General features: G+C 38.2%; 3 protein-coding genes across 8 annotated transcripts in view; 2 read left to right on the forward strand and 1 right to left on the reverse strand.

Annotated features, from left to right (window-relative positions):
* The window catches only part of si:dkey-97m3.1 (fatty acyl-CoA reductase 1), a 45,732-nt gene extending 37,144 nt beyond the window's left edge, over positions 1–8,588 (forward strand). For all 4 annotated transcript variants that reach the window (XM_055020403.1, XM_055020402.1, XM_055020405.1 and 1 more), the window contains exons 7-13: positions 281–325; positions 401–519; positions 2,290–2,357; positions 4,354–4,525; positions 4,610–4,739; positions 5,639–5,766; positions 6,185–8,588. In XM_055020403.1, coding sequence (XP_054876378.1) covers positions 281–325; positions 401–519; positions 2,290–2,357; positions 4,354–4,525; positions 4,610–4,739; positions 5,639–5,766; positions 6,185–6,347 — 825 coding nt within the window. In that variant the 3' untranslated portion in view covers positions 6,348–8,588. The remainder of the gene's footprint in view (positions 1–280; positions 326–400; positions 520–2,289; positions 2,358–4,353; positions 4,526–4,609; positions 4,740–5,638; positions 5,767–6,184) is intronic.
* Positions 8,589–8,707: 119 nt separating this feature from the next.
* LOC129351522 (endoplasmic reticulum-Golgi intermediate compartment protein 2-like) lies at positions 8,708–15,297 on the reverse strand. Of its 3 annotated transcripts, none has more exons than XM_055020408.1 (14): positions 15,134–15,297; positions 14,017–14,150; positions 13,790–13,898; positions 13,100–13,146; positions 12,948–13,015; positions 12,338–12,351; positions 12,151–12,252; positions 11,979–12,074; positions 11,218–11,273; positions 10,794–10,892; positions 9,778–9,875; positions 9,534–9,696; positions 9,055–9,134; positions 8,708–8,969 (listed from the first exon to the last, which is right to left on the reverse strand). In XM_055020408.1, exons 2-14 carry the CDS (start codon positions 14,120–14,122, stop codon positions 8,904–8,906), a joined length of 1,104 nt encoding a protein of 367 aa, XP_054876383.1. In that variant the 5' UTR covers positions 14,123–14,150; positions 15,134–15,297; the 3' UTR covers positions 8,708–8,903. The 3 variants fall into 3 exon arrangements, with proteins under 3 accessions (XP_054876383.1, XP_054876382.1, XP_054876381.1); XM_055020407.1 differs by having other exon boundaries at positions 9,534–9,693; positions 12,338–12,378; XM_055020406.1 differs by having other exon boundaries at positions 12,338–12,378.
* Positions 15,298–18,293: 2,996 nt separating this feature from the next.
* Positions 18,294–21,232, forward strand: part of kdm7aa (lysine (K)-specific demethylase 7Aa) — a 30,028-nt gene continuing 27,089 nt past the window's right edge. Inside the window, exon 1 of the mRNA XM_055020451.1 lies at positions 18,294–18,427. Coding sequence (XP_054876426.1) covers positions 18,330–18,427 — 98 coding nt within the window. The 5' untranslated portion in view covers positions 18,294–18,329. The remainder of the gene's footprint in view (positions 18,428–21,232) is intronic.

The following is a 21,232-nucleotide window of genomic DNA, read 5'->3' on the forward strand; positions in this document are numbered from 1 at the left end:
AAACTAAAGCTAAATCACTTTAAAAAATCTAACTCTACTAAGGCTTAACCGTTACACAAATCTAACTTTAAACTGCTGAACACATAAGAAAATTGTGTAAGCTAATGCTAACCTTCTAGACACATAAAAATATGTATAAGCTAATGCTAAACCACTAAACACTTAAATAAGATTAGTTTAAAAGACTTAAAAACGGCGGCCATCTTGGAAAATGTCCTAATCTGAATATTCACTTCCTGTGTTTCTCTCCGCCTCGTCACCTTCTTCTCTTTCTCCTCAGGGTTGGATCGACAACTTCAACGGGCCGAGCGGCGTCTTCATCGCAGTGAGTGAACCGGACCAGCTTCCATTCGTCCGGCAGGTGGATTAGGATTAGGCTAATCTGGTGTTGTGTTGCCAGGCGGGGAAGGGGATCCTGCGCACGATGAGGGCCAACAACGACGCCGTGGCCGACCTGATCCCCGTCGACGTCGTCATCAACCTGACGCTGGCCGCCGGCTGGTACACCGCCGTGCACAGGTGGGTCTGTGGGCGGGGCTTAGCTCCTCTGCTCAGGTGGGGAATTTGATTTTATCTACAATACTGATAGATTGTAGATTATAGACAGGCTTGACTCCTTTCTTTTCTTCCTTCCTTTTATCTTCAAGTCCTTCTGGTTTTCCTCAAGTCCTTTGTTCCTTCCTTCCTCTTAACTCTTTGTCTCTTTTTTTTCCCTTATTTTCTCCTTCCTTAATTTTTCTTTCCTTCCTTTCTCTTAAATCCTTGTCTTCTTTTTCTTCATTTTCTTTCTTTCATTCCTTGGTTCCTACCTTCCTTCCTCTATAGTCTTTGTCTCCTTTTATTCTTCTTTCCTTCCCTTCTTTTTTTCTTTCTTTCTCTGCTCTTTATCTCCTTCCTACCTCAATTTTTCATTTTTCCTATTTTCCTTGTTCCCTACCTTCCTTCCTCCCTCAGCATTTCTTGTCGTGTCTTCCTTTCTTCTTTTTTTTTTCTTTCTTCCTTCGCTCCTTCACTCCCACTTCTAGTTTTCCTTTCCTTCCTACCTCCCTTCCTTCCTTGTCTACTTCTTTGCTTTCCTCTCTTGTAGTTTCTTGTCTCGTTTTTGAAAATGTAAAAACTTAAATATTTACGTTAAATTCAAAAACGTAAATGTTTAGGAAGCTTCGTTTAATCTCTAAAGATCTGATTTTGGGCTGAACAGATGGAGGTGAAACCTTTATAGTGACCAAAATGTGTGTAAAATTTGAAGAAAAAGAAAAAGTTAAACTCTTTATGTTTGACTGTAAACAGTCAAATCTGCTGCAGGTTTAATCTGAAACGTTTCACTTCTTCTTGGCCAGTGAGTTGGAGGCTGTGATTCCCTCCTCCGGTCTGGAAATGTTTTGTTCAGTTGACCCAGACTGAGTCAGACGTTTGGAGGGAAAGAGTTGGAAAAACGCAGCCGCTCCCTTTTTAAGGGCCAAAGATTCCAGGGAAACTGGAGATTGGCAGCTGCTCAGCGCCGAGTTAAATTTGGGCTGATCCTGGCAGTGAAGGGAATATTTAAGGTTTTTTAATCTGATGAAGGATCCATTTCTACTGCGTCAATAGCAGCATAATCTCATTCAGTTGTATTTAAGTCCAGACTTTGACTGGGCCACTCCAAATCCTCCAGTTAATGAGAGAGAGTCATCAAGAATCAAACAGAATTAGGACTGAAATGATTAATCGTGATTAATTGATCATTGAAATGATCATCAACTAATTTGGTAATTGATAAGTCGATGACTAAAGTATTTAAACTCAATTTAAAGTAGAAATATCAGGGTTGAAATGAATTTGATATTAATTCATCTTTGCTGAAAGCAACCTAGCGCTCCTTAAACGAATGTGATGTTGTTGCATTTTTGGCAATAAAATGTTTATTTTCTTATTTAAAAAAATTTTTTTTGCATCTTTTTATGCATTTCTATATAATGTAAAAAAGTGATTAAATAAAAAATATGCAGTTGCAGCAATTTGTTTACCCAATTAATTGATTAGTTGATTAATCGTCAGAATAATTGACAACTAAAATAGTTAGTTGCAAAAGATTTTATAAAAATTTGTTTGTTGAGGAGGAAAAACCTAAAAATAAAGGTTTGTTTCCATTTTCAATGGGTCTTGTGGTCGGCCAGCAGATCTAATTTTCCATTTTTTCTTCCACAAGGCAAAAAGTTTGTGTTAAAATACAAACATTTATTGTGACTAAAACAGACATGAATCACATTTTAAGGCACTTTTGGACCTTGCGCTCTCTTGTCTTTGCAGGCCTAAAACGGCTCTGGTGTACAACTGCACGACCGGCGGCATCAACCCGTTCCACTGGGGGGAGATCGGTGAGTACGCGGCGCTCTGATGCTAACAGCAACGCGCCGCTGCAGGTCGATACGGCGGTTTGAGCCCATCGTCTCCGTTCGCCGCTTCGTCACAGATCAATCAGCCGCCTCTGGCTCGGTGTTGCTGCCATGGCGCCTGGTTGTGGCTGTAGTGGAGGATTAAGGCTGGGAAAGGCTGCCACCTGCTGGACAGACGTAGAACGTGTCTGGAAACTTGATGTTTACTGAAGCAGAGATTAACTCTCATCTGTAGATTGTGGACTCCCACGCTAAATAACATCCCAGACAGTCGTTCAGCATTAAGTCTGGAGAAATGTCAGAGATTAACCCGGAGATTGCTAATTAATTCTTCCGTTGAGGGGAAACACTCGTTTATAATCCTCTGTCGTCGCCGGACTGCAGCAGGCTGACGGAGCTCCTCGTTACCGAATGAGAGCCAATTCATCTGTGTTGATCTGAATCTGATGACATGAAACATCTGGAAAAACCCAAACTTTATTCCTAATTCTGTTACTGACAAGAAAAACAGCCATTTATCTATCCATCCATCTGTCCAATCATCCCTCCATCCATCCAGACTTCTATGGTTTCAGTTTGTCCATCCAACTGTCTGCATGTCCATCTATCCTACTTTTCTTTTTTTCATCTCTCATTTCACTACTTTTTCTTTTTTTCTCACTCTTTCTTCTCACTCCCAAGCCCTTTTTCTCATTTTTTTCTGTTTTATTCGTTTTCTTATTTTCTTTAGTTTTCTCTTGTTTTTTTATTTTTCCAGCCATCCGTTCTTCCCTCCATCCAACATCCTTCATAACTTCCGTCTAAATCGTCAAACCAAACCGATCCCTTCGCTGCTTCTGCTCCCACAGTAATAAGCTTCCCGCCAGAATCACAACCAGATGGTTTCTATAGATCCAGATGTTCCAGATGTTCCAGATGTTATCGATCCGCAGCTGGCTCACCCGCTCATCTCGGCCCCCTGCAGCCGCCTCGCTTCTGATGGCCTGGAAACGAGGCCGAGTCTGTGACGTAACGTCCGCTGGTCACATGTGGACTGGGTGTCATGATAGAGGTCAAAGGTTACCGTGGGATGTCAGGATCCGCCTGAGAGGCCCTACCTGTCATAAAGGTGGCGATGAACGTTGCGCTTTAAAACCGTGGTCGCGGCGTTTAGCCTGGTTTTATTGCTGCATCAGGGAGGCAGAGCTTAGCGGGGATTATCCAAAACGCATAAACCTTCTGTTGCCTCAGGATTTCACAGGAAACGCTTCCCAAAGACATTTTTCATTATCTGGATTTAAAAAATATTCTCCTCTCAGCTCGTTCTCCCGATCCGAACAAAGCTGAACTCAATTAAAAAAAAAATGTTGAGATCAGAGCTGCAACTAACAATTATTTATTAATAATTTGAATAAACAAAGAGGCAAATTCTGTTAGAAAATATTAGAAATGCATAAAAATATCCAAATAATTTCTTCTTTCAAACAAGAAAATAAACATTTTATTGCCTAAAAATAAAAGCAAATGCTTCTAGTGGATGCTTGATCACTTGCAAATAAATTGTTTAGTTTTTTAATTGAATTTTAAAATCTGCTGAATTGCAGAATATGAAGAGAGAGAAGCTCAAAATATTCCACGTTAGATCAAATTTATCTTAAATGCAAAATGTTTATATTTCTGTACAGTTTTGTCCTAATTCATCAAAATGTTTTTGATTTTTTATACTCCAGTTAATGATTATTAATCATAAACAATTAATCCTATTAATGATCTCAGCCCTGGATCTTCACTCTCCTTCTTGTCTCTTATTTAACTCCAATCATTTCTTCTTTAAAATTGATTCTCGTTAAAACGACTTAAATTTGTCAACAAAAATAACAAAGATTTGTTCCAATTGTGTATTTGCTGTGCCAATAACTACAAAGATTTTTAACCTATCACCAGATTAGTTGATTTCAATAACCGATCAATGGTCTTGTGTGTTTTTGTCTCCTGGCAGAGCACCATGTCATGTCGTCCTTTAAGAGGAACCCGTTGGAGCAGGCTTTCCGCAGACCCAACGCCAACATCACCTCCAACTACCTGATCAACCAGTACTGGATCCTGGTCAGCCACAAGTTCCCGGCCTTCATCTACGACCTCTTCCTCCGTCTGTGTGGACAGAAGCCGCAGTGAGAACAGCAAATATCCCGTTTCCTCGGTTTGCTCCGTGACGAAAATGTTTGTCAGCATCCAAGGTCTGTGCTTCCCTGCAGGATGATGCGCATCTTCAACCGGCTGCACAAGGCGATCCACCTGCTGGAGTACTTCAGCAGCCAGGACTGGGAGTGGAGCTCGGAGAACGTGAACATGCTGATGGGCCAGCTGACCCCTGAGGACAGAAAGGTCAGCCTGAGCGCCTTCCTGCAGGAGCATTCGCACCCCTTGATGTCGAAACCAAAACCAGTAAAAGTAAACGTGACGATGTCTCACACAGACGATGTGTGATGTTGTTCTTCCACTTGAAACGTTCAGCTTATTACCGATCAATATTATAATCAGAACTGGCTCAGAAAATAGTCATAATGTCAGCAGAATGAAGTCCTAAAGTTACAACAAAATACTTGTCATTATCAATATCTTTAATCTGATGTGTTAAAAGATGAAATATTGCAAATCTTATCCAAAGTTTAACTTCACAAGATGCTCAACATTCCTCATTTAATTTACTTCATTCTCCTCATAAAAAGTTTTTGTTTTGGTAAAAAAACTTTTATTTATTCTCACATTATTTCCTCTTCGTTGTCGTACGATTTCATTATAACATTATTCTTGTGATTTAAAAAATAAAATATCATTGCTTTGTCCTAATATTCTGTCATAAAATCAAACTGACAAACAAGATGGCTGCCCTGGGATCGCTGACATCACTTATCACCACGAAAACCCCTGGAGAGTTGAAAGAAAAAAGTAAAGATTTTCTCAAAAATTAAATCTTCAAAAGCCAAAAATGTGATTAATCAATTAAATTTTTTAAGTGTTTTGAGGGAAAATTGCAGGGCATTTAAGCAGTTAATGTTGTTAAAAAGCACCAAATAGTTTTAAGTTAATTAAATTTATTAGTCTGGATGAATATAATCTTTAAAACGAACTTGTTTTTGTTATTTAACATCCTGAAAATGAGTTTCTGACTCCGTCCTTCCTTCAGAGTGAACATTCTTCCGTTCTGTGGTTTTGGTTTTATTGACGTTCCCTTTGGGTCCAGTGAAGCATTTCTGACTTTGAATTGAATTTGTTTCCAACAGACATTTAACTTTGACGTGCGTCAGCTGAACTGGCCCGAATACATCGAGAATTACTGCATCGGCACCAAGAAGTACGTCCTGAACGAAGACATGTCCGACATTCCTGCTGCCAGGCAGCATCTCCGAAAGTAAGTCAACTATAGAAATATACTTTATTAGAATGATTTTGGAGAAAACCTGATCAATTGGATGCGTCTTAAATAGGTGGAAGTTACTTAAAGTTAAAGAGCTGAGCACCAGTTGCTATGGTTATTCCCGCCTTTTCTTTGTGAGACTTTGGGAGGGGCCGTCATTTTATGTAAATTTTGCTTTTAAACAAACAGTAACTCTGAAAACAGTAAGTTGTGTCACAATTATGAGATCATGAGTGTAAAGTTTTAAGTTGAAGATGTGATTATTTATAGAGAATTTATGAATTTGTCTTTTCTGATAAACCCTAGTTAAGTTTTTAAAAACCTGCGCTATTGGCTACCCATTTCTGCAGGTCAAGGGTTAAATGAAAGATCTGGGTTTGGACCTGATTGGTGTCTTGTGGTTGTCCTCCAGGTTGAGGAACATCCGGTACACCTTCAACACCCTGCTGGTGGTCTTCATCTGGCGGGTGTTCATCGCCCGCTCCCAGATGGCCAGAAACATCTGGTACTTTGTGGTCAGCCTCTGTTTCAAGTTCCTCTCCTACTTCCGTGCTTCCAGCACCTTAACCAACTGAGTCTTCCTCACAGCCTTGAGCCGGAGACAGGCAGCCTTCGCCTTCAGCTGTCAGCGGTAAAAAACAAAACAAAAAAAAGTCACCTTAAACTCAGACGTTCCTGACGTGGACAAACAGGGCTCTCTGCACGGACGTCTGACAGAAGGAAAATAACGAGGTCTATTTGCTATGTAGTTACTGGTTGAGTTGGGAAACTTGACATTAACCGGTCAGAAAAACCCTGTCCTACAAAGAAAATGTTGTCTTTTTATTTTCTACCCAATGTTTTCCTTCAAAGTGGCCAATTATATATGCAACAATACGCCTTCTGTGTGACTTCCCACTTCCTTCCCCGACCTCCTGCCTTGTGACAGCTGTTCTCCATACTTGAAATGCATCATTGCAGCAGAGGTGGACTGACTCTACGTAGTTATTTTTATTTTATGTTGTTTTGTTCTTGAATATGTCTCGCATTATGTGCATCTACTGCCTTTTTAAGATGACTGTCCAGACGATTTGCCCACACATGACATCAGAACGCTGAGACAAGCTAGGCTCGACCGGATGTCTTTGAGGGCGAACCTGAATCCTCATCTGCTTTGTTTGTACAGCTGTTTGTACTGAAGTGGGTTTACTACTTTTACATCTTTATACTTGCACCAAAAAGCAAGTCTGATTGTGTGTTAGACCTCAGCAGTGTGGTATATATATAAATAATAGTACATCAGAGTGGATTTTATTTATATAGCATTGTACAAACTGTAGATGGTTCCTTAAAATGGTCCTAATCAGGGTGTTGAGAGGATGACCTAAAAGATTTTTAAATAAAGTGCAGTGGACCCCCGATGTCCCCTGGTTTAAAAACCCTCAGCTACCAACTTTAACAACTAAAAACACAAAATAAATCTTAATTCGCATTGATGCACATGGTGGGAACTGTTTCAGCATTGCCAAGTTCCTGCTCGGCAATCAGTCTTGGTAAAAATGTTGATTCGTCGATGCCTTGCAGTTCATTCTTCCAATTAAATATAATTTCTGAAAACCCTGTGAATCAATTGGAAATCTTGTCACGCAACAAATAAATCAGCAAAGGGTCGTTTAAAACGGTTCTTCATTTTGACTTTATCTCCAAATATTGGTGGGCCTTAAATTGTACGTATTAATAACCTAAATCAGCCAATCACAAACTAAATCAGCTGTTCAGATGTTTCTCCCAGTACACAGCTCACTGCTCCTGTTCGTCTGAAGCTAAAATGGCTGCAGGTCAGTTTGGCGTCTGCCGTCATTTCTGTGCACTGATGAAAACTAACGGCGCTCTGATATTGGCTGCTTCACAAACAACACCAGTTTCACTCCGTTGAGGTACTTTAACTGCGTTTTCTTTCAATCAAATTAGATTTACTCTACGAGAAGAATTATGTTCCGAAGAAAAATCTACAAAAACCGAATTGAGAACAGGTGGAGGTCCACTGCACTGGAGATGAATGAAGGATTATGATGCATCTAACGCTAAAGAACTCAAAGCAGTTTTAAAAAGTATTTGTCCAATATCAATCATATAATTTATTTGGGTGTGGGGAGTGTTAAGTGAACGATTCAGAGTGAAATCAAAGTGGTAACCGTTAGCAATAGTTGTTTCTCTGAAAAATACACTCTGAAGGAGTCCAAGTACACAACCATGAGGGACGCCACATCTAACAGAATGGAGAAGCGCTGCTATTTAAGGGAGGAGACCCATTTGTTTGGCGTGGTTGGTATCCAGTTTTATAAGAAAACTTTAGCTTACCAAAAACTTGTATTTGTTGAATCATTGCTGTATTCACAGGACTACAGAGCTTCCCTCTAACTACAAGAAGTATTTAACGTAAAGTCTGAGGGGAACTGGGCGGGCGGTGTTGTCGGCTTTTAAACTGAATGAGCTCTTATGGGAGAAAAAGGGAAGAAACTAAATGTTTATGCAAAACTCTGGTTTTGTTGTGTGTCTGCGTCGGGTCGTGCTCGGACTGCGTGATGATTCGGTTTCGTCAGGTCGTCCCCAAACAGCTACAGGGCTATCTTCATGCTGTCATCCATGTTTGTCCGTTTGGTAACAGCACCGTCTTTGTTCACTCAAAATGCGACGCCGGCGCGAACGGCAACACATAACCGAGAACATCTTATTCTCACTGGTGTCATTTTTGCTAATTGTTTGACCACCTGTGTTCCCCGCTCTGACGAGATTCAGTCTGCTTGGCAAAACTGAAATAAAGTGGATAAAAAGCGCATCTGTGCTCCTGTCTGATTCACAAATGTGGACTTTGTTTCTTTTTTCAAATCTCCTCCTGCTGGTTGATACTTTACGTTTTCGGGGATTATCTCATTAAAAACACAATAGATTTTCTTTGTTTGCATTCTTTTAATCTATTAAATAACAAAACGTAAGACATTGTTTTAAACAATTAAAACTCAAATTTACACAGACTAAAAACACAATTAATGCAGTTACACGGGGATATTTAACCTGCAGTGCAGAGAAGAAGATGAATTTTACTGAAACAAACATCTTCCAGAGATGAAGGTCTTTAGATCACAGTGAGACTAGAGCGCAGCGTTTCCCCCCAGAAGAGGAACTTGGTGATTGTTCAGGTTATTCAGCTGCAGCTCCTGCAACAGATTCAGTGTTTAAAAGCATTTAAACGTTTCCACCGATGGCCGTGTTCATGTCCAGAACCGAATCCATCGGACTCACCTGTCTGGGTCTGTAGGCGCCGAGTCTAAAGCGACAGCAGACGATGTCGAAGCAGAACCCGACCAGGCTGTGAAGCATCCCTTCAAGCAGAAAGACAGGTTTAGAAATGACAGCGTGTTTTTAACATGCATGCAGGAATTGTGGGTGATTGTTTAAATACTGATGAATTTGGTGGCAGTGAGAACATTAATGGTTTTGATTTGATTGGATGCTAAAGGAAACATGAAACTAGTGGTCCAAAAGTTCAAGATAAATACAAATAAGTAATTCAGAAATAATGTGAATTGATCGTGTTAAACTTCAATTCTGGAATAAATTTCAGGCAAATATAAAGACCAGACAGAAACCATGGATGAATGTTTGGACAGATGAATGTATGGATGGACGGTTGTTTGGATGGATGGACGTCCTGCTGTCTGGCTGGATAGACTGTGGTCCTCCCAGGCTGCCGTAGCTGGTAAACATGGCCGCCGACTCGCCTGTGGTGGAGAAGATTCCCCCGACGATGCCGCAGAGCCGCACCAGGAAGCGTCCCAGCGCCATGTGCTGCTCGCTCACCGTCACCATCAGGGAGCTGGTGTCGTACTTCACGAAGATCCCAGAGACACCGTGACTGCCCGCCGCGTGGTTGATCACCCGCTCCTCACACACACACACACACACACACACAAAGTTAGCACACCCACTCAGGTTCACCTGAAGCAGTCAGGCCTGGCCACTCACTCGCTCCGTCACAGAGAACTGGTGTGTGTCTGCGGAGATCACGTGTGTGTTCAGCTTGGTGGGAACCACTGTGATGAAGTATTGGTACATCTGGTTATCTGAAGACAGGAGAAAACCACATTTTACTTATTTAAATTAAAAACTCTGCATTTCACACTACAAAAACAAAAAATCTGGCCAAGAATTTTTGGTCTAGTTTCTGTAGCAAATATCTTTGTGAACTAGAAATAATACAAAACTAACTTACAATTAACTTTTCAGCCAGATATAGGAGCTTCTTTTAAGTGAATAATTCCTTAATATTTATTTTGAAAACCAATACTTCCACTAGTAGATTATCACTTTTAACAATATATTTTCCCTCCCTGCTATAAGTGAAATAAGTTTTTTATAGTCTATAGTTCTTGTACATTGATAAAAAGTGCTAGTTTTATTGGCTTTTTTTCACTTTTATGTGAAAACATTTGAAAGAGTAACTTGTACTTTTTATCAATATACAAAAATTATTAACCTAAAATAAGCTCCAATTAAGTTACATGTAAGTTACTTTTGTTTTATTTCACATGTACTAAGATATTTGCACTAGAAACTAGACCAAAAATTTTTTAATTTTATTTTTGCAGTTTATGCATTTTTGTACTTCCACTTGGATCTCGAAAGAAAAAAAAAACTTTATATATTTTGGTGATGTGAAAAATGTCACAAAAAACCCCGAATGTTGATTAAATGAGTAGAAACTGAACTGACCCTCGAAGACTAGCCCGTTACCTAGCAACCACGACAGAGTTCCACCCGTTACCTAGCAACCACGACAGAGTTCCACCCGTTACCTAGCAACCACGACAAAGTTCCCCCCCAGTACCTAGCAACCCAAACAGAGTTCCAGCAGGCTTGCTCAAAATAAACTCACGAGAATAATTTTGAACAAAAAGTTAAATCACACAGACGACATGTAATCTGTTCGGTTGATAAAAGACAAAAGGCGCCATTTTGTCTTTTAGATTGAATAAATTTACTGTTGTAGGTGATTTTCTCGGTGCCGTCCAGAGGATTGATTAAGCCTGGAACCTCTTCGCCGAAAGACAAATGGTCAATTCGATGGGAGAAGTTGTACGCTGCAGAAAGACGAGGGGACAAAAGTTAATCTCTTAGTACGCTGCAAAAAGACAAAGGTTTTAGTGCAAATATCTCACTGCACTTAAAATAAAGCAAAACTAACTTAGACGTGACTTTTTAGCAATTTATGGGAGTTTAAGTCAATAATTCCTCAGTACTAATTGTAACAAAGTGCAAATTAGAAGTGAAATAAACCTGCCAGTGGAACAAGACATTTTAAATTACAATCTGCTCAACTGGCAGATTATTAAAAATATTTTCTGTCATTTTCTGAAGTTTTTCAGTTTAAATAAAATTGGACCTGGTAGAGAGGACAACTCTTACCCTCATGACTCACAAAAGCAGCGATGTGAGCGTGGCCCTGCGGATGGTGAATCGGCCTAAAAATACAAAATGTTAGTCAGGAGATCAACCTGATGTGTATTTTTCTAACATTTTTGGAAATTTAACATCAATTTAAACAGTCCAAAAAAATAAAGGTAATGTAAATCTAACAAAATGTTTTCCTTACAATGTAATAAATAAAGCGTGCAAAGTGAAAACACCAGTAAATCTACCTGAGAATTAAAACAAAGTATTTTTTCATTTCTAGTGCAAATATATTACTGCACTGAACCCACAACAAAATACGTAACTTTTCACCGAGATATATGAGCTTATTTTAGGTTAATAATTATTTAATATTAATCAAAACTATTGAGTTATCCTGGCATAAGAGATTTGCCAGTGAAACTGGTATTTGTATGAATATTCAGTAATTGTTGACTTAAAACAAGCTCATATCTTGGTGAAAAGTTTTTGTCTTATTTTAAGTGAACTAAAATATTTGCACAAGAAACAAAATAAAAATATATTTAAGGTTTTATGTTTTTACAGTGTACAGTTTTTCCAGTACTTCTATTTGCTTCTCAAAAAAAAAAAAAAAACGTTTTTTGGCAACAAGTTTAGAATTTTTGGTGCCAGGGTGTTTAATATTTATACACTTTTGTTCATTTTTGTCGTTAAAATGAACCAAAATCCTTTTTCTTTTCCAAAGATGAAATTAAAGATATAAAAAAATTGATACCTAAACATTATTTCCTTACTTTCCGACAGTGATGTGCAGGTTTCCTGCCACCTTATTGACGTAAGCGTGTCCGTGAATCCTGCAGGCGGTGAGCGGCTCGTTGGGAGCGTCCTCCCTGAAACCAGAGCACACGTCAAAACGTTTTCGCTGAGTCATGCTTTACCAGCTGCGCGGTCTGGATGGAGGCGAACCGAGGCGGCAGAGCGGTGGGCGCTCCCTGCAGCAGCGTTTTGTACAGAACCTCCTGCAGAGCGTGCTCCTCCCTCAGCCTGCTCTGAAGGAGATGCAGCGTCCTGAAGGACAAGAACAAGCAGAACAACTGACATGAATCTCGTCCTTAAAACATAACGCTGAATACTTCTATTAAACGTCTCTTACCTTTGCCACAGCCTCTGTTGTGGGGATAATTCAAAAATAACCTGATTAAAAGCACAAAGATTTTAATGATTTCTTTCATCCACTCAATTTTCTGACTGATTTCAGGAGCTGGAGCTGAAATTTTACTGTTTGGTCCAAAATACTAAAAACACTTTTCAAGAAAAATTTTTTTTAAATTATATTCTAAAGTATGAAGTTTCTTTGTTTACACAATTTATGGTTTTTACAGTTTACAATTTTGACTTAAAGTGTCGCAAATTTATTTCTTTTTTACATTCTAAAGGTCTTGCATCGAGTTGCTTTTTTTCCATGTGAATTGTTGTTAATGTGTTGCCATATAATTCATATCCTTTACTTTCTTAGTTTGTTTTATGAATATTTGAGTTTAATTTCTTGGATTGTTGTCGGGCTTTTTCTCTCTTTGATTTCTTGAGTCTTAGTTCAGATTCCTTTGGGTTAATCGGTTTCCTCGTTGAGTTTTCCTGCTACTCTCCGTCCCACAGCTGTTTCACGCCTCCTTTAATTAGCTCATCTGGTTCTTTACAACCTCATTCAGTATTTCAGCTCCTGATTTCTCATTGCTTCCTTGCTTATTAACAGGTGAACTCACAGGTTCGTACTGCAGGCCGTTGGATGTGATCATTGTTTCTGCCAGATCCAAGATGTCTGCTCCCACATCTGCAATAAAAACACAGAAATAAATCCTGAGTTCAGACATTTCAACATATTTAAACAGTTTAATGAAGAAAGTCAGCTACTCACGCTGGCATTTCATTGCTACTGTGACGTCCACGTTTATTCTTAGTTTACTGCGGTCAAGAAAAAGATATATAGTTTTATATTGCGCAGTTTAACATTTTTTATGTTAAAAATGTTAAAAGTTGACAGAACATTTGAAAATTTAACTGTTATTGACTGTGCTATTTACAATACTAAAACACCAACCATACTCTTTAAAAAACGCAAACAAAATGAAATATGATTAAAAACTATATATTACCTAAAATGGACAATATATATTTCTGCTTTTATTTTTAATTATGTCACTTTAAAGTGGTCCTCCATTAAAATAATTGAATAAATGTAATTTATTTCAGAAAAATATGCAGAAAAGATTGTGCTTTGATTCTTATCGTGCTTTAAATATAACAAAGATAAAAACAAAAAGCTTCTAAGCACTTTTTTTCTGTCAACACTGTGTTTTTCCGATTGAGAGGTTTTTAAATAAACAAATATTTCTGTACTGGTTTTGTCTTGAATGTTTTCCACCAATGTTTCAGCTTTTTTGTTTCCTTTGGAAAGGTTGAAAATTACTGAAAAATAAATAAATAAACTTTATTTTTCTGCCAGGCTCAACTTCCTAAAACCGGCGGAGGAGTAAGTTGAGTCTGGTGGCCCGCCAGGCTTATAACACTTTGGGAGAAATCCTGCAACGTATCGATAAATGCTAACCTGGAAAAATCCTTGTCAACTTCATATTCATACTTCATCCAAGTGTCTCGGTAAACAAAGAACTCCAAGATGGCCAGAACCGCCATGGCGCTGAACGCTATGATGGACACTGCAGAGGAGACGGACGGAGTGGTTACGCTTAAATACTGAATCAGGTTGTAAAGAACCAGATGGTTGGTTTGTGTTTCTGGTGCCGGTTCTGTTTGGTTTCAGGTTTCTGGTCCCACCTGTCCCCCCGGATGCAGACGTTTCCACGTAGCTGTCGGCCACTTTGGGGAAGGCGTCCAGCTCCCTCACCAGACTTAGGGCTTTCCTTCTGGACAGACGCCTCATCTTAGCGGTCAGGACGGCTCTCCAAATCCTCCAAACACAAAATATGTTTAAAACTAATTTAAAGCTGCAGTCTGTAACTCTTATAACAAGATGTTGTTACATATTAATTGAAACTTTCACTATGTCACGAAAGTATATGGAACAGATAAAATGGGATAAAATCTCCTGCTCAATGCGATAACTACAAAACAACCAATCAGATCCAAGAGGCGGGTCTTAGTGATCGATCACTTCCTCTGCTCCCCTGTAGTTAGCAGAGCCTGTTGTAAATCCTAAGGCTAGTTAGGATAACCACAACTGAGAGTAAATAAACCGGTTTCCTGTAAACCCTTTCTTCGCTGTTAGCACATTTAGCAGCATGTACATGAGGAAGATTGTCAGCGCTGGTTCTTATTGGTTGTTTTTGGTCAGTAGCAGTGCATTTTTAGCAGTAGTATATCTGGAAGAAAGTGGAAGATATAAATCTTTTCACAGATTATTTTTGTATATTATTAGTATTAATAATATAATTAAATTTTTACATGTTTACATTGATTAATTTAAATGATTTAATTTATTTAATTAAATAACTGTTGCACGTTTTATATCAATATTCACATTATTTCTATACTTACTCTCAATTATGGCAGTTTTGTACCTCTTTAAAAACTGAAGCTAAATTAAGGGGGGAAACCAATATTCTGACATTGTTCTATTTCATAAACCCGTACTAACATTTCTGCAGGCTAATTGCAACATATTAAAATATTTTTAACTAACATTTGGTTAAATATTTATTTCGCATACCTGTTTTATTTTAGCACTTTATTAAACATTAATTATACAATTGTGTCTGGACGTCATAATGACAGGAAGACGACAAAATAAATGTATATAAAAACTAAAACTGCTGGTTTGTTAAAGGAGCAGACTGGTATCCATGGAGATGAACATAAAAGTGACCGTTAACGCTCCTTTCTCGGCGCAAACAGCCTTCGCTGATGTGACGTCACTGTTTTTTAATCGTCTCACCTGTTTTATCATCCAGTCGGTCTTAAAATCAGCCCTCAGTTTCCGTGGCGACCAGCAGAGTCACAGCTGAAACGACATTTGGTTGTTTTAAACGCAACATATCGAAGGATGTTCAACCGCAAGAGGCGGAGCGGGCAGCGGGTCGCCTTCGACCGTTACGCCGTTACGTGGTGACGTAAACTGGTGATGCGTAGAGCGTGCTAGGAGTAGTAAACAATAACACCAGCAGATGGCGCCTTAACACCAAATTTATTTTTTAAGTTTGTCAAACAGAAAAGTTTTTGATTTTTTAAAATATCTATAACATGCATATAAAATTTTTTATATCAGACAAATAGGACCAAAATAAACCCAAATGGTAGATCATTTGATTTGTTATAGGGAAAAAAAAAATCTTTATTTTTTTGTCTAATTTGTACTCCAAATAGGCTACCTTAGTTACGACAGGGTAAATAAGAAAAAAATGTATAAAAGATTACGAGAATAAAGTTATAAAATTGCCAGAATAAAGTCAAAGCACTACGAGGATAAAGTGGTAATAATATGATAATAAAGTCTTACATTACAACAATAAAGTTGTTATATTCTGACTTTATTTTCATAAGTACTAGTGAGAGTGAAATATTCTGTCAATGGAATGAGATATTTTAACTTATAATAAAGGAAAAATGTGGTATTAAATTAAATAATGGGCTATGCCAATAATATTTTTAAATATCAAAATTAGCAAATTGACTTAAAATGCACACTGAGGTTCTGAAAACAAAAGACTTTTTTATTTTATATGACAGTGCAAAAATACAAAATCTTACTAAGTATTTTTGGACTTTTACTTGTGCAAATATCTTATGAGACTTTAAAAAATGACAAAACTAATTTGCAAGACTTTTTTGCAACAGATAGGAGTTTGTTTAAAGTCAACAGTTTCTTAAGACTTTTAAACACACTGATTATTTCACTTATAGCTTGCACTTCAACATTAACGAGTTATTGCTCATATATCTTGCTAAAAAATCTACTTGTAAGTTAGTTTTGTTTCTTTTCAAGTGTGGCAAGATATTTGCATCAGAAATAGAGCGAAAATACTTTGCTTTTGCAGCGTGTTAACTGATTTCATGCTATTTTTCTAATCCAAACTTGCATTTTATTTGCAGTTCACAGCACGAGTGTTGCACTTTCTTCCTGCAAAACATTGTCAAATCAGTCTAAGAGTAGCTTAGAGAACTGTTTACACCCATAAAGTCAACAATCTGCAGATGAGTCTTCGTGCATCTTCAGTGGACGCAGTGGAGCTGCGATGCAGAGCAGCACAGATGGATGTGAGGGGGGATGGGTTGCTGTCAGCTCTCGGATCAGGCTGTGGGTCGGTGGTCCCATTGCTATTCAGCACGGAGGCACGTAGGGCATGTCAGACATCCTCCACTGAGACACGCTGAGCGTCTGCGTTGTGTTTTGATTTTTTTTTTTTTAAGCTCCTCTGAGCTGCTCAGGCTGAAAATGGATGCTGTAATGTGTGCAGCCATGCAAATATTCAGCGCTGGAATGAGTCAGAGAAACAGCTTTTGTTTGCTTGGCGAGATAACCGCATGTTTATAGGTTACTGACAAATAACTGCTGATTATGCATAATGAGATTCAGTTTTATTTTATCCTCATAAGCCTAATTGAATATGGGTCTAAATTATGCAGATTAACTTCTAATTGTATTTGAAATGTTACATTTTATTGACAGGTAAATTATGCATTTGGAGTCAGACGACATAAATGGATTAATTCAATTTAATGTAATCTATTTTCTTAATATGCCCGAGTATTTTTTATTTATTTATTTGTCTTTTTTATTTTTATTTTATTTTATTTTACAAGTTACTGAGTAAATAAAATGTGAAATAATCAGATTAATTAATTTTTTTAAAATTTAATTTTAATAAAACCAAGTGAGAACATGAGTCAGTAACATTACAATGTTATTGATATGTAAATTATGAACATTTGAATTGAAGCACCTAAATAAAGTGACATATTATTATTTTTCTAATTTAATTAAATTATATTTATTATATTTTATTGCATCTGACTGAATATAAAGATGAATGGTTGTGATGATTTTATTTGCAACATTTTAAAACGTTTTGTTATAAAGAAGATTTTATAGGAAAAAAGACAATAAATAATAAAAAATACATGCACATTGACTCAATACACAAAAATCTAAAAATTATACAACATTGAACTAAAACTCGACAAAAATTCACAATGAGATTTGGGTTTTGTTTCTCTGTCGTGGGCTTCATTAATCCCTACTTGTATCACACAATATTATATTGGGGTTATAGTCATGTTTTTTTTTTCAATATTTAGTAAAAAACAAAATAATTTAGGAAAATAAACCTCAGCTTGTTCTTGAGAAGAAAAATCATGACACAGTTTTATTATGTCATCCCTTTCTTTTTGGAAAAAGCCTATTGTTCGTGTGCCTACATAGACAGATGGAAATGAATAATTTGGAAACTGACGTCAGAGGATTTCGTAACGGTTCGGGATTATAGCAAGACAATATATCATACAATAATTGAAGCGTCTCGAGACGTCACAAGATGATTTTTTCCCCCTCACGTCTGTTGATAACGTTGACTTAAAACATTTATTAGTAGATTAGGAGACACACCTGCAATCTATATTTTAGTAAGGCTAACTTTATTTTTCTGATGTTATTTTCTATCTACTGAACTTGTTCCATTTGGAGGTCAAGAAGATTCAGTAAATGCTAAATATAGATATACCTGTATTAGTTTTATTAGTTTTACATTGAAAACAATATACATTAGGAAAATGTTTCTTCTACCTACATTTGTATTTTTTATATTTTGCTTGTAAATATGATTGTTTTTGTTTTTGTTTGTCTCTCAATTTTGAAATATTATATAAAATGTTCAGATGAGATATTCGGCGCTTTTACACGAGTAAACATGTTGAAGAAGTACTACTTGAAATTGATTACAATTTTTGGATACGCTTCCTGCCTCAGATTATATGCTACAACGATCTACCGTACTTCTCTGTCCTCGGCTTCATCCGGATGCCCCGTTATCACCTCGGGTGTTTCCGGACGCTTAAATTCTCACCTCGGGTGTTTCCGGATTGTGGGTTAAATCCCCGCCCGCTTCATTCCTGCGTTGTTTGGGGACAGTAGGAAGATGGCGGCGGCCCCGCTGTACTGTGTCTGCCGGCAGCCCTACGATGTGAGCCGGTTTATGATCGAATGCGACATCTGTAAGGACTGGTTCCACGGCAGGTAGGTTGTTTGGGATGCTTTTAACGGACGTGGCTCGGTGAAGGCGACAAACACTGGTTGTTTAGTTAATAAAGCCGACGGTTTCTCCGAGCGGTGTTGACTGGTGGCTAAGTTAGCTTGCTAACACTAGCGGTGGGCGACGGGGGTTTTAAATCGTCTATTGACGCGACTTAACGAGCGAAAGTGGGGTTGCGATGTCTTCCACATCGTTTTGAGCTTACATAGGTTTTCAGCTGGACACATTAAAACACCCGACGTGAACCTGGAGGTCTTAAATCGCCTCTCAGTTGGCGTTATGGAGTTAAATACTTATTTTGAGTGTGAACGTTAGAAGGAGACAGCGCTGTGTCAGTCAGCCCGAGATCAAAAGCTTAGTTGAGTGATCGGAACATACAAAGCCTTCGTGTTTTCTCTTCATTACAGTTCACTGAGATTTATAGGATAAAGTGTTAGAAAACTCATGGCGTAGCTTCAGTCTGTCTGACCTGATTATGAAACGTGAACTCAACCTTTAGAGTTTACTTTAAACTTAATTAGATTCACCTCACTCCGTAGTTTGTGTTTGTTTGGAAACACTCTGCAGGGCTTTTGTTTACTTTACAGACACTTCTAGAGTGGTTTTTATTTTCAAGAAAAAATACATATGTCCACATAATGTTTTGACCTCGTACGTTAGAGGACGAGGGGCTTGTTATGATGGGTCTTTTTGATTGACAGCTGGAGAAATTTAAATCCCTCTTTCAAGCCACATGGCAGGAGCCCCCTAGCGGCTGACAGCGGGATAATTTAAAGGAACCAAAGCATGTAGTTGTCCTCAGGTTACTTCTTTGTCCTACTTTCCACTTTCCTTTTTGATTTACTGTTCTCATTATGATCTCGAGTGAGTTACTGTTGCGTGAGATTGTCATATGATTCATATCGTGTGGGTGTTGGTTGCATGAATTTATTGTTGTGTAATATGACCCAATCAAATGTACGCTTGCTATCCAACATTTTACAAGTCAGTCTGATAACGAGAGCAACTTTGGAAGTTTAAAATGTAACATTCTATGGGATAAAAAGACATATTTGCTTGCTTACTTGTGCAGGATGTATGGCTGCAGCTAACGATTATCTTAGTCAGTGGTTATTCAAATGATTAATTGAGTATTCGGATAAAAAACTGGCAAATTCTGCAGATTTTGCAGGTAATTATGTGAGCTCATTTCATACAATATTACAAATTTGTAAGAAAATAAACATTTTATTGCCTAAAAGGCAGTAAATGAATGCTTGATCATTTGCAGATTGACATATTTTTGATTTGACTGATTCATAATTGGATTGCAAAAGATGCTGAATAGGACATTTTTGTTTTTGTCAGGTGAAGCTAAACTATGCCACTCTATTAGTCCTGGGTAGAACATATATTTTTTAATTTTAAATAGAAAGTTAATATATTTGTATACAGTTTTGCTTAATTATTGTGAAGTTCTTCCACAAGAACTAAGTTACTTGATGATTATTTAAGTAATCTATTAACCATTATTAACCATTTCAGCTCTAACAGGATGTAGATAAAAGTAGTGGATCAGGTTAAAGCAGTCAGTCTGATTTTCAGCAAATATTGTTTTCTTTTTAGTTTGTATCCTCCAGTTGATGACTAATTGATTACTAAATTGGTTGATGATTATTTCAGTCAATCGATTAATCACGATTAATCGGTTCAGCTTTACAGGATGTAGTTAAAAGTAGTAGTCCAGTTTCTAGTAGTTATCCTTAATTATTCCTAATGGACCAGGGAGTTGGGTATCCCTGTCAAACTCAGTTTTGTTTGCATCAGGGCTGTCGTCATAGATTTTATTCACTTTATGCAGCGCCCACTTTTCATCTCTGCGGCCCTGAGGCTGACTTAGACCATCTATTGACTCAGCCTGTGTGGGTGCATCTCCACAGCAACTGTTTATGAATACAACAATCTGTTTCTGCTCATGCTGAAATGACGGAAGCCGTTGCGTAACCAACCATCGGGTGTCCTGCCAGAAAACTTGGCTGTCACAATTCGTGGCTCTGCGGAGCCAGAAAACACTCGCTGTGTGTGTCGTGTGCCAACATGAAGGAAGGGACAAACTGTCCAGGTTCCCCCATTGATGACTAATAGGCACAAACGCACAGGGCGCACCTCCAAAAGCGGACGCTTTTTCCAACCTCTTTCCCACGAGGCTGGCCAGAAGGAAGGGGGATATTCTCTGGCAAGTTGATTGAGTGGAAATGAGAGGAACTCAGCCTCCCAAATGCTCGTTTCTTCACTTGTTGGCTTGGTTTGTGTTTGTGTGTGGGGAGGGGAACGTTGTCTTTCTCCCTCGGTTGCTGAAGTGTTCCCTGTTTTCCATCGCCTGGGTCTTTTGGTGTCCAAGTTCTGGGGTTTATCAGTGCCAGACGAGTGAACGGCGACGTCACCAGGCAACAGAGAAGTGTGTATTCACCTCAATGCACCCCGTCCAGTATTTTCTCAGCACCAATATCTCTTGGTAGCTGCAAGTTTGGTTTAGTATTATTTCTATTTGCCATGAAACCTTAGGGTTTAGCAAGGGGATGGAAACAATTATTTGTTGAAGAAATGTTTTCAGTAGCTCAGCTTTTGACCCTTCTGCTGCTTCTCTGTGTGCTGTTGCTGTTACAACTGGTTATAATTGCTCTAAAAACCAATTTTTGTCTCTTTTTGTTCAACTATTTTGTCACTTTGCAACTTCAACATGCCTAGAGTGATTTTATCTTGTAGACCAACACCCTGTAGTGCAAAGTTATGAAAATGCCTTCATAAAT

The sequence above is a fragment of the Poeciliopsis prolifica genome, unplaced genomic scaffold (genome assembly GCF_027474105.1).
Source record: "Poeciliopsis prolifica strain line A6 unplaced genomic scaffold, Auburn_PproV2 SCAFFOLD067, whole genome shotgun sequence".
In the NCBI taxonomy this organism is placed as follows: Eukaryota; Metazoa; Chordata; class Actinopteri; order Cyprinodontiformes; family Poeciliidae; genus Poeciliopsis; species Poeciliopsis prolifica.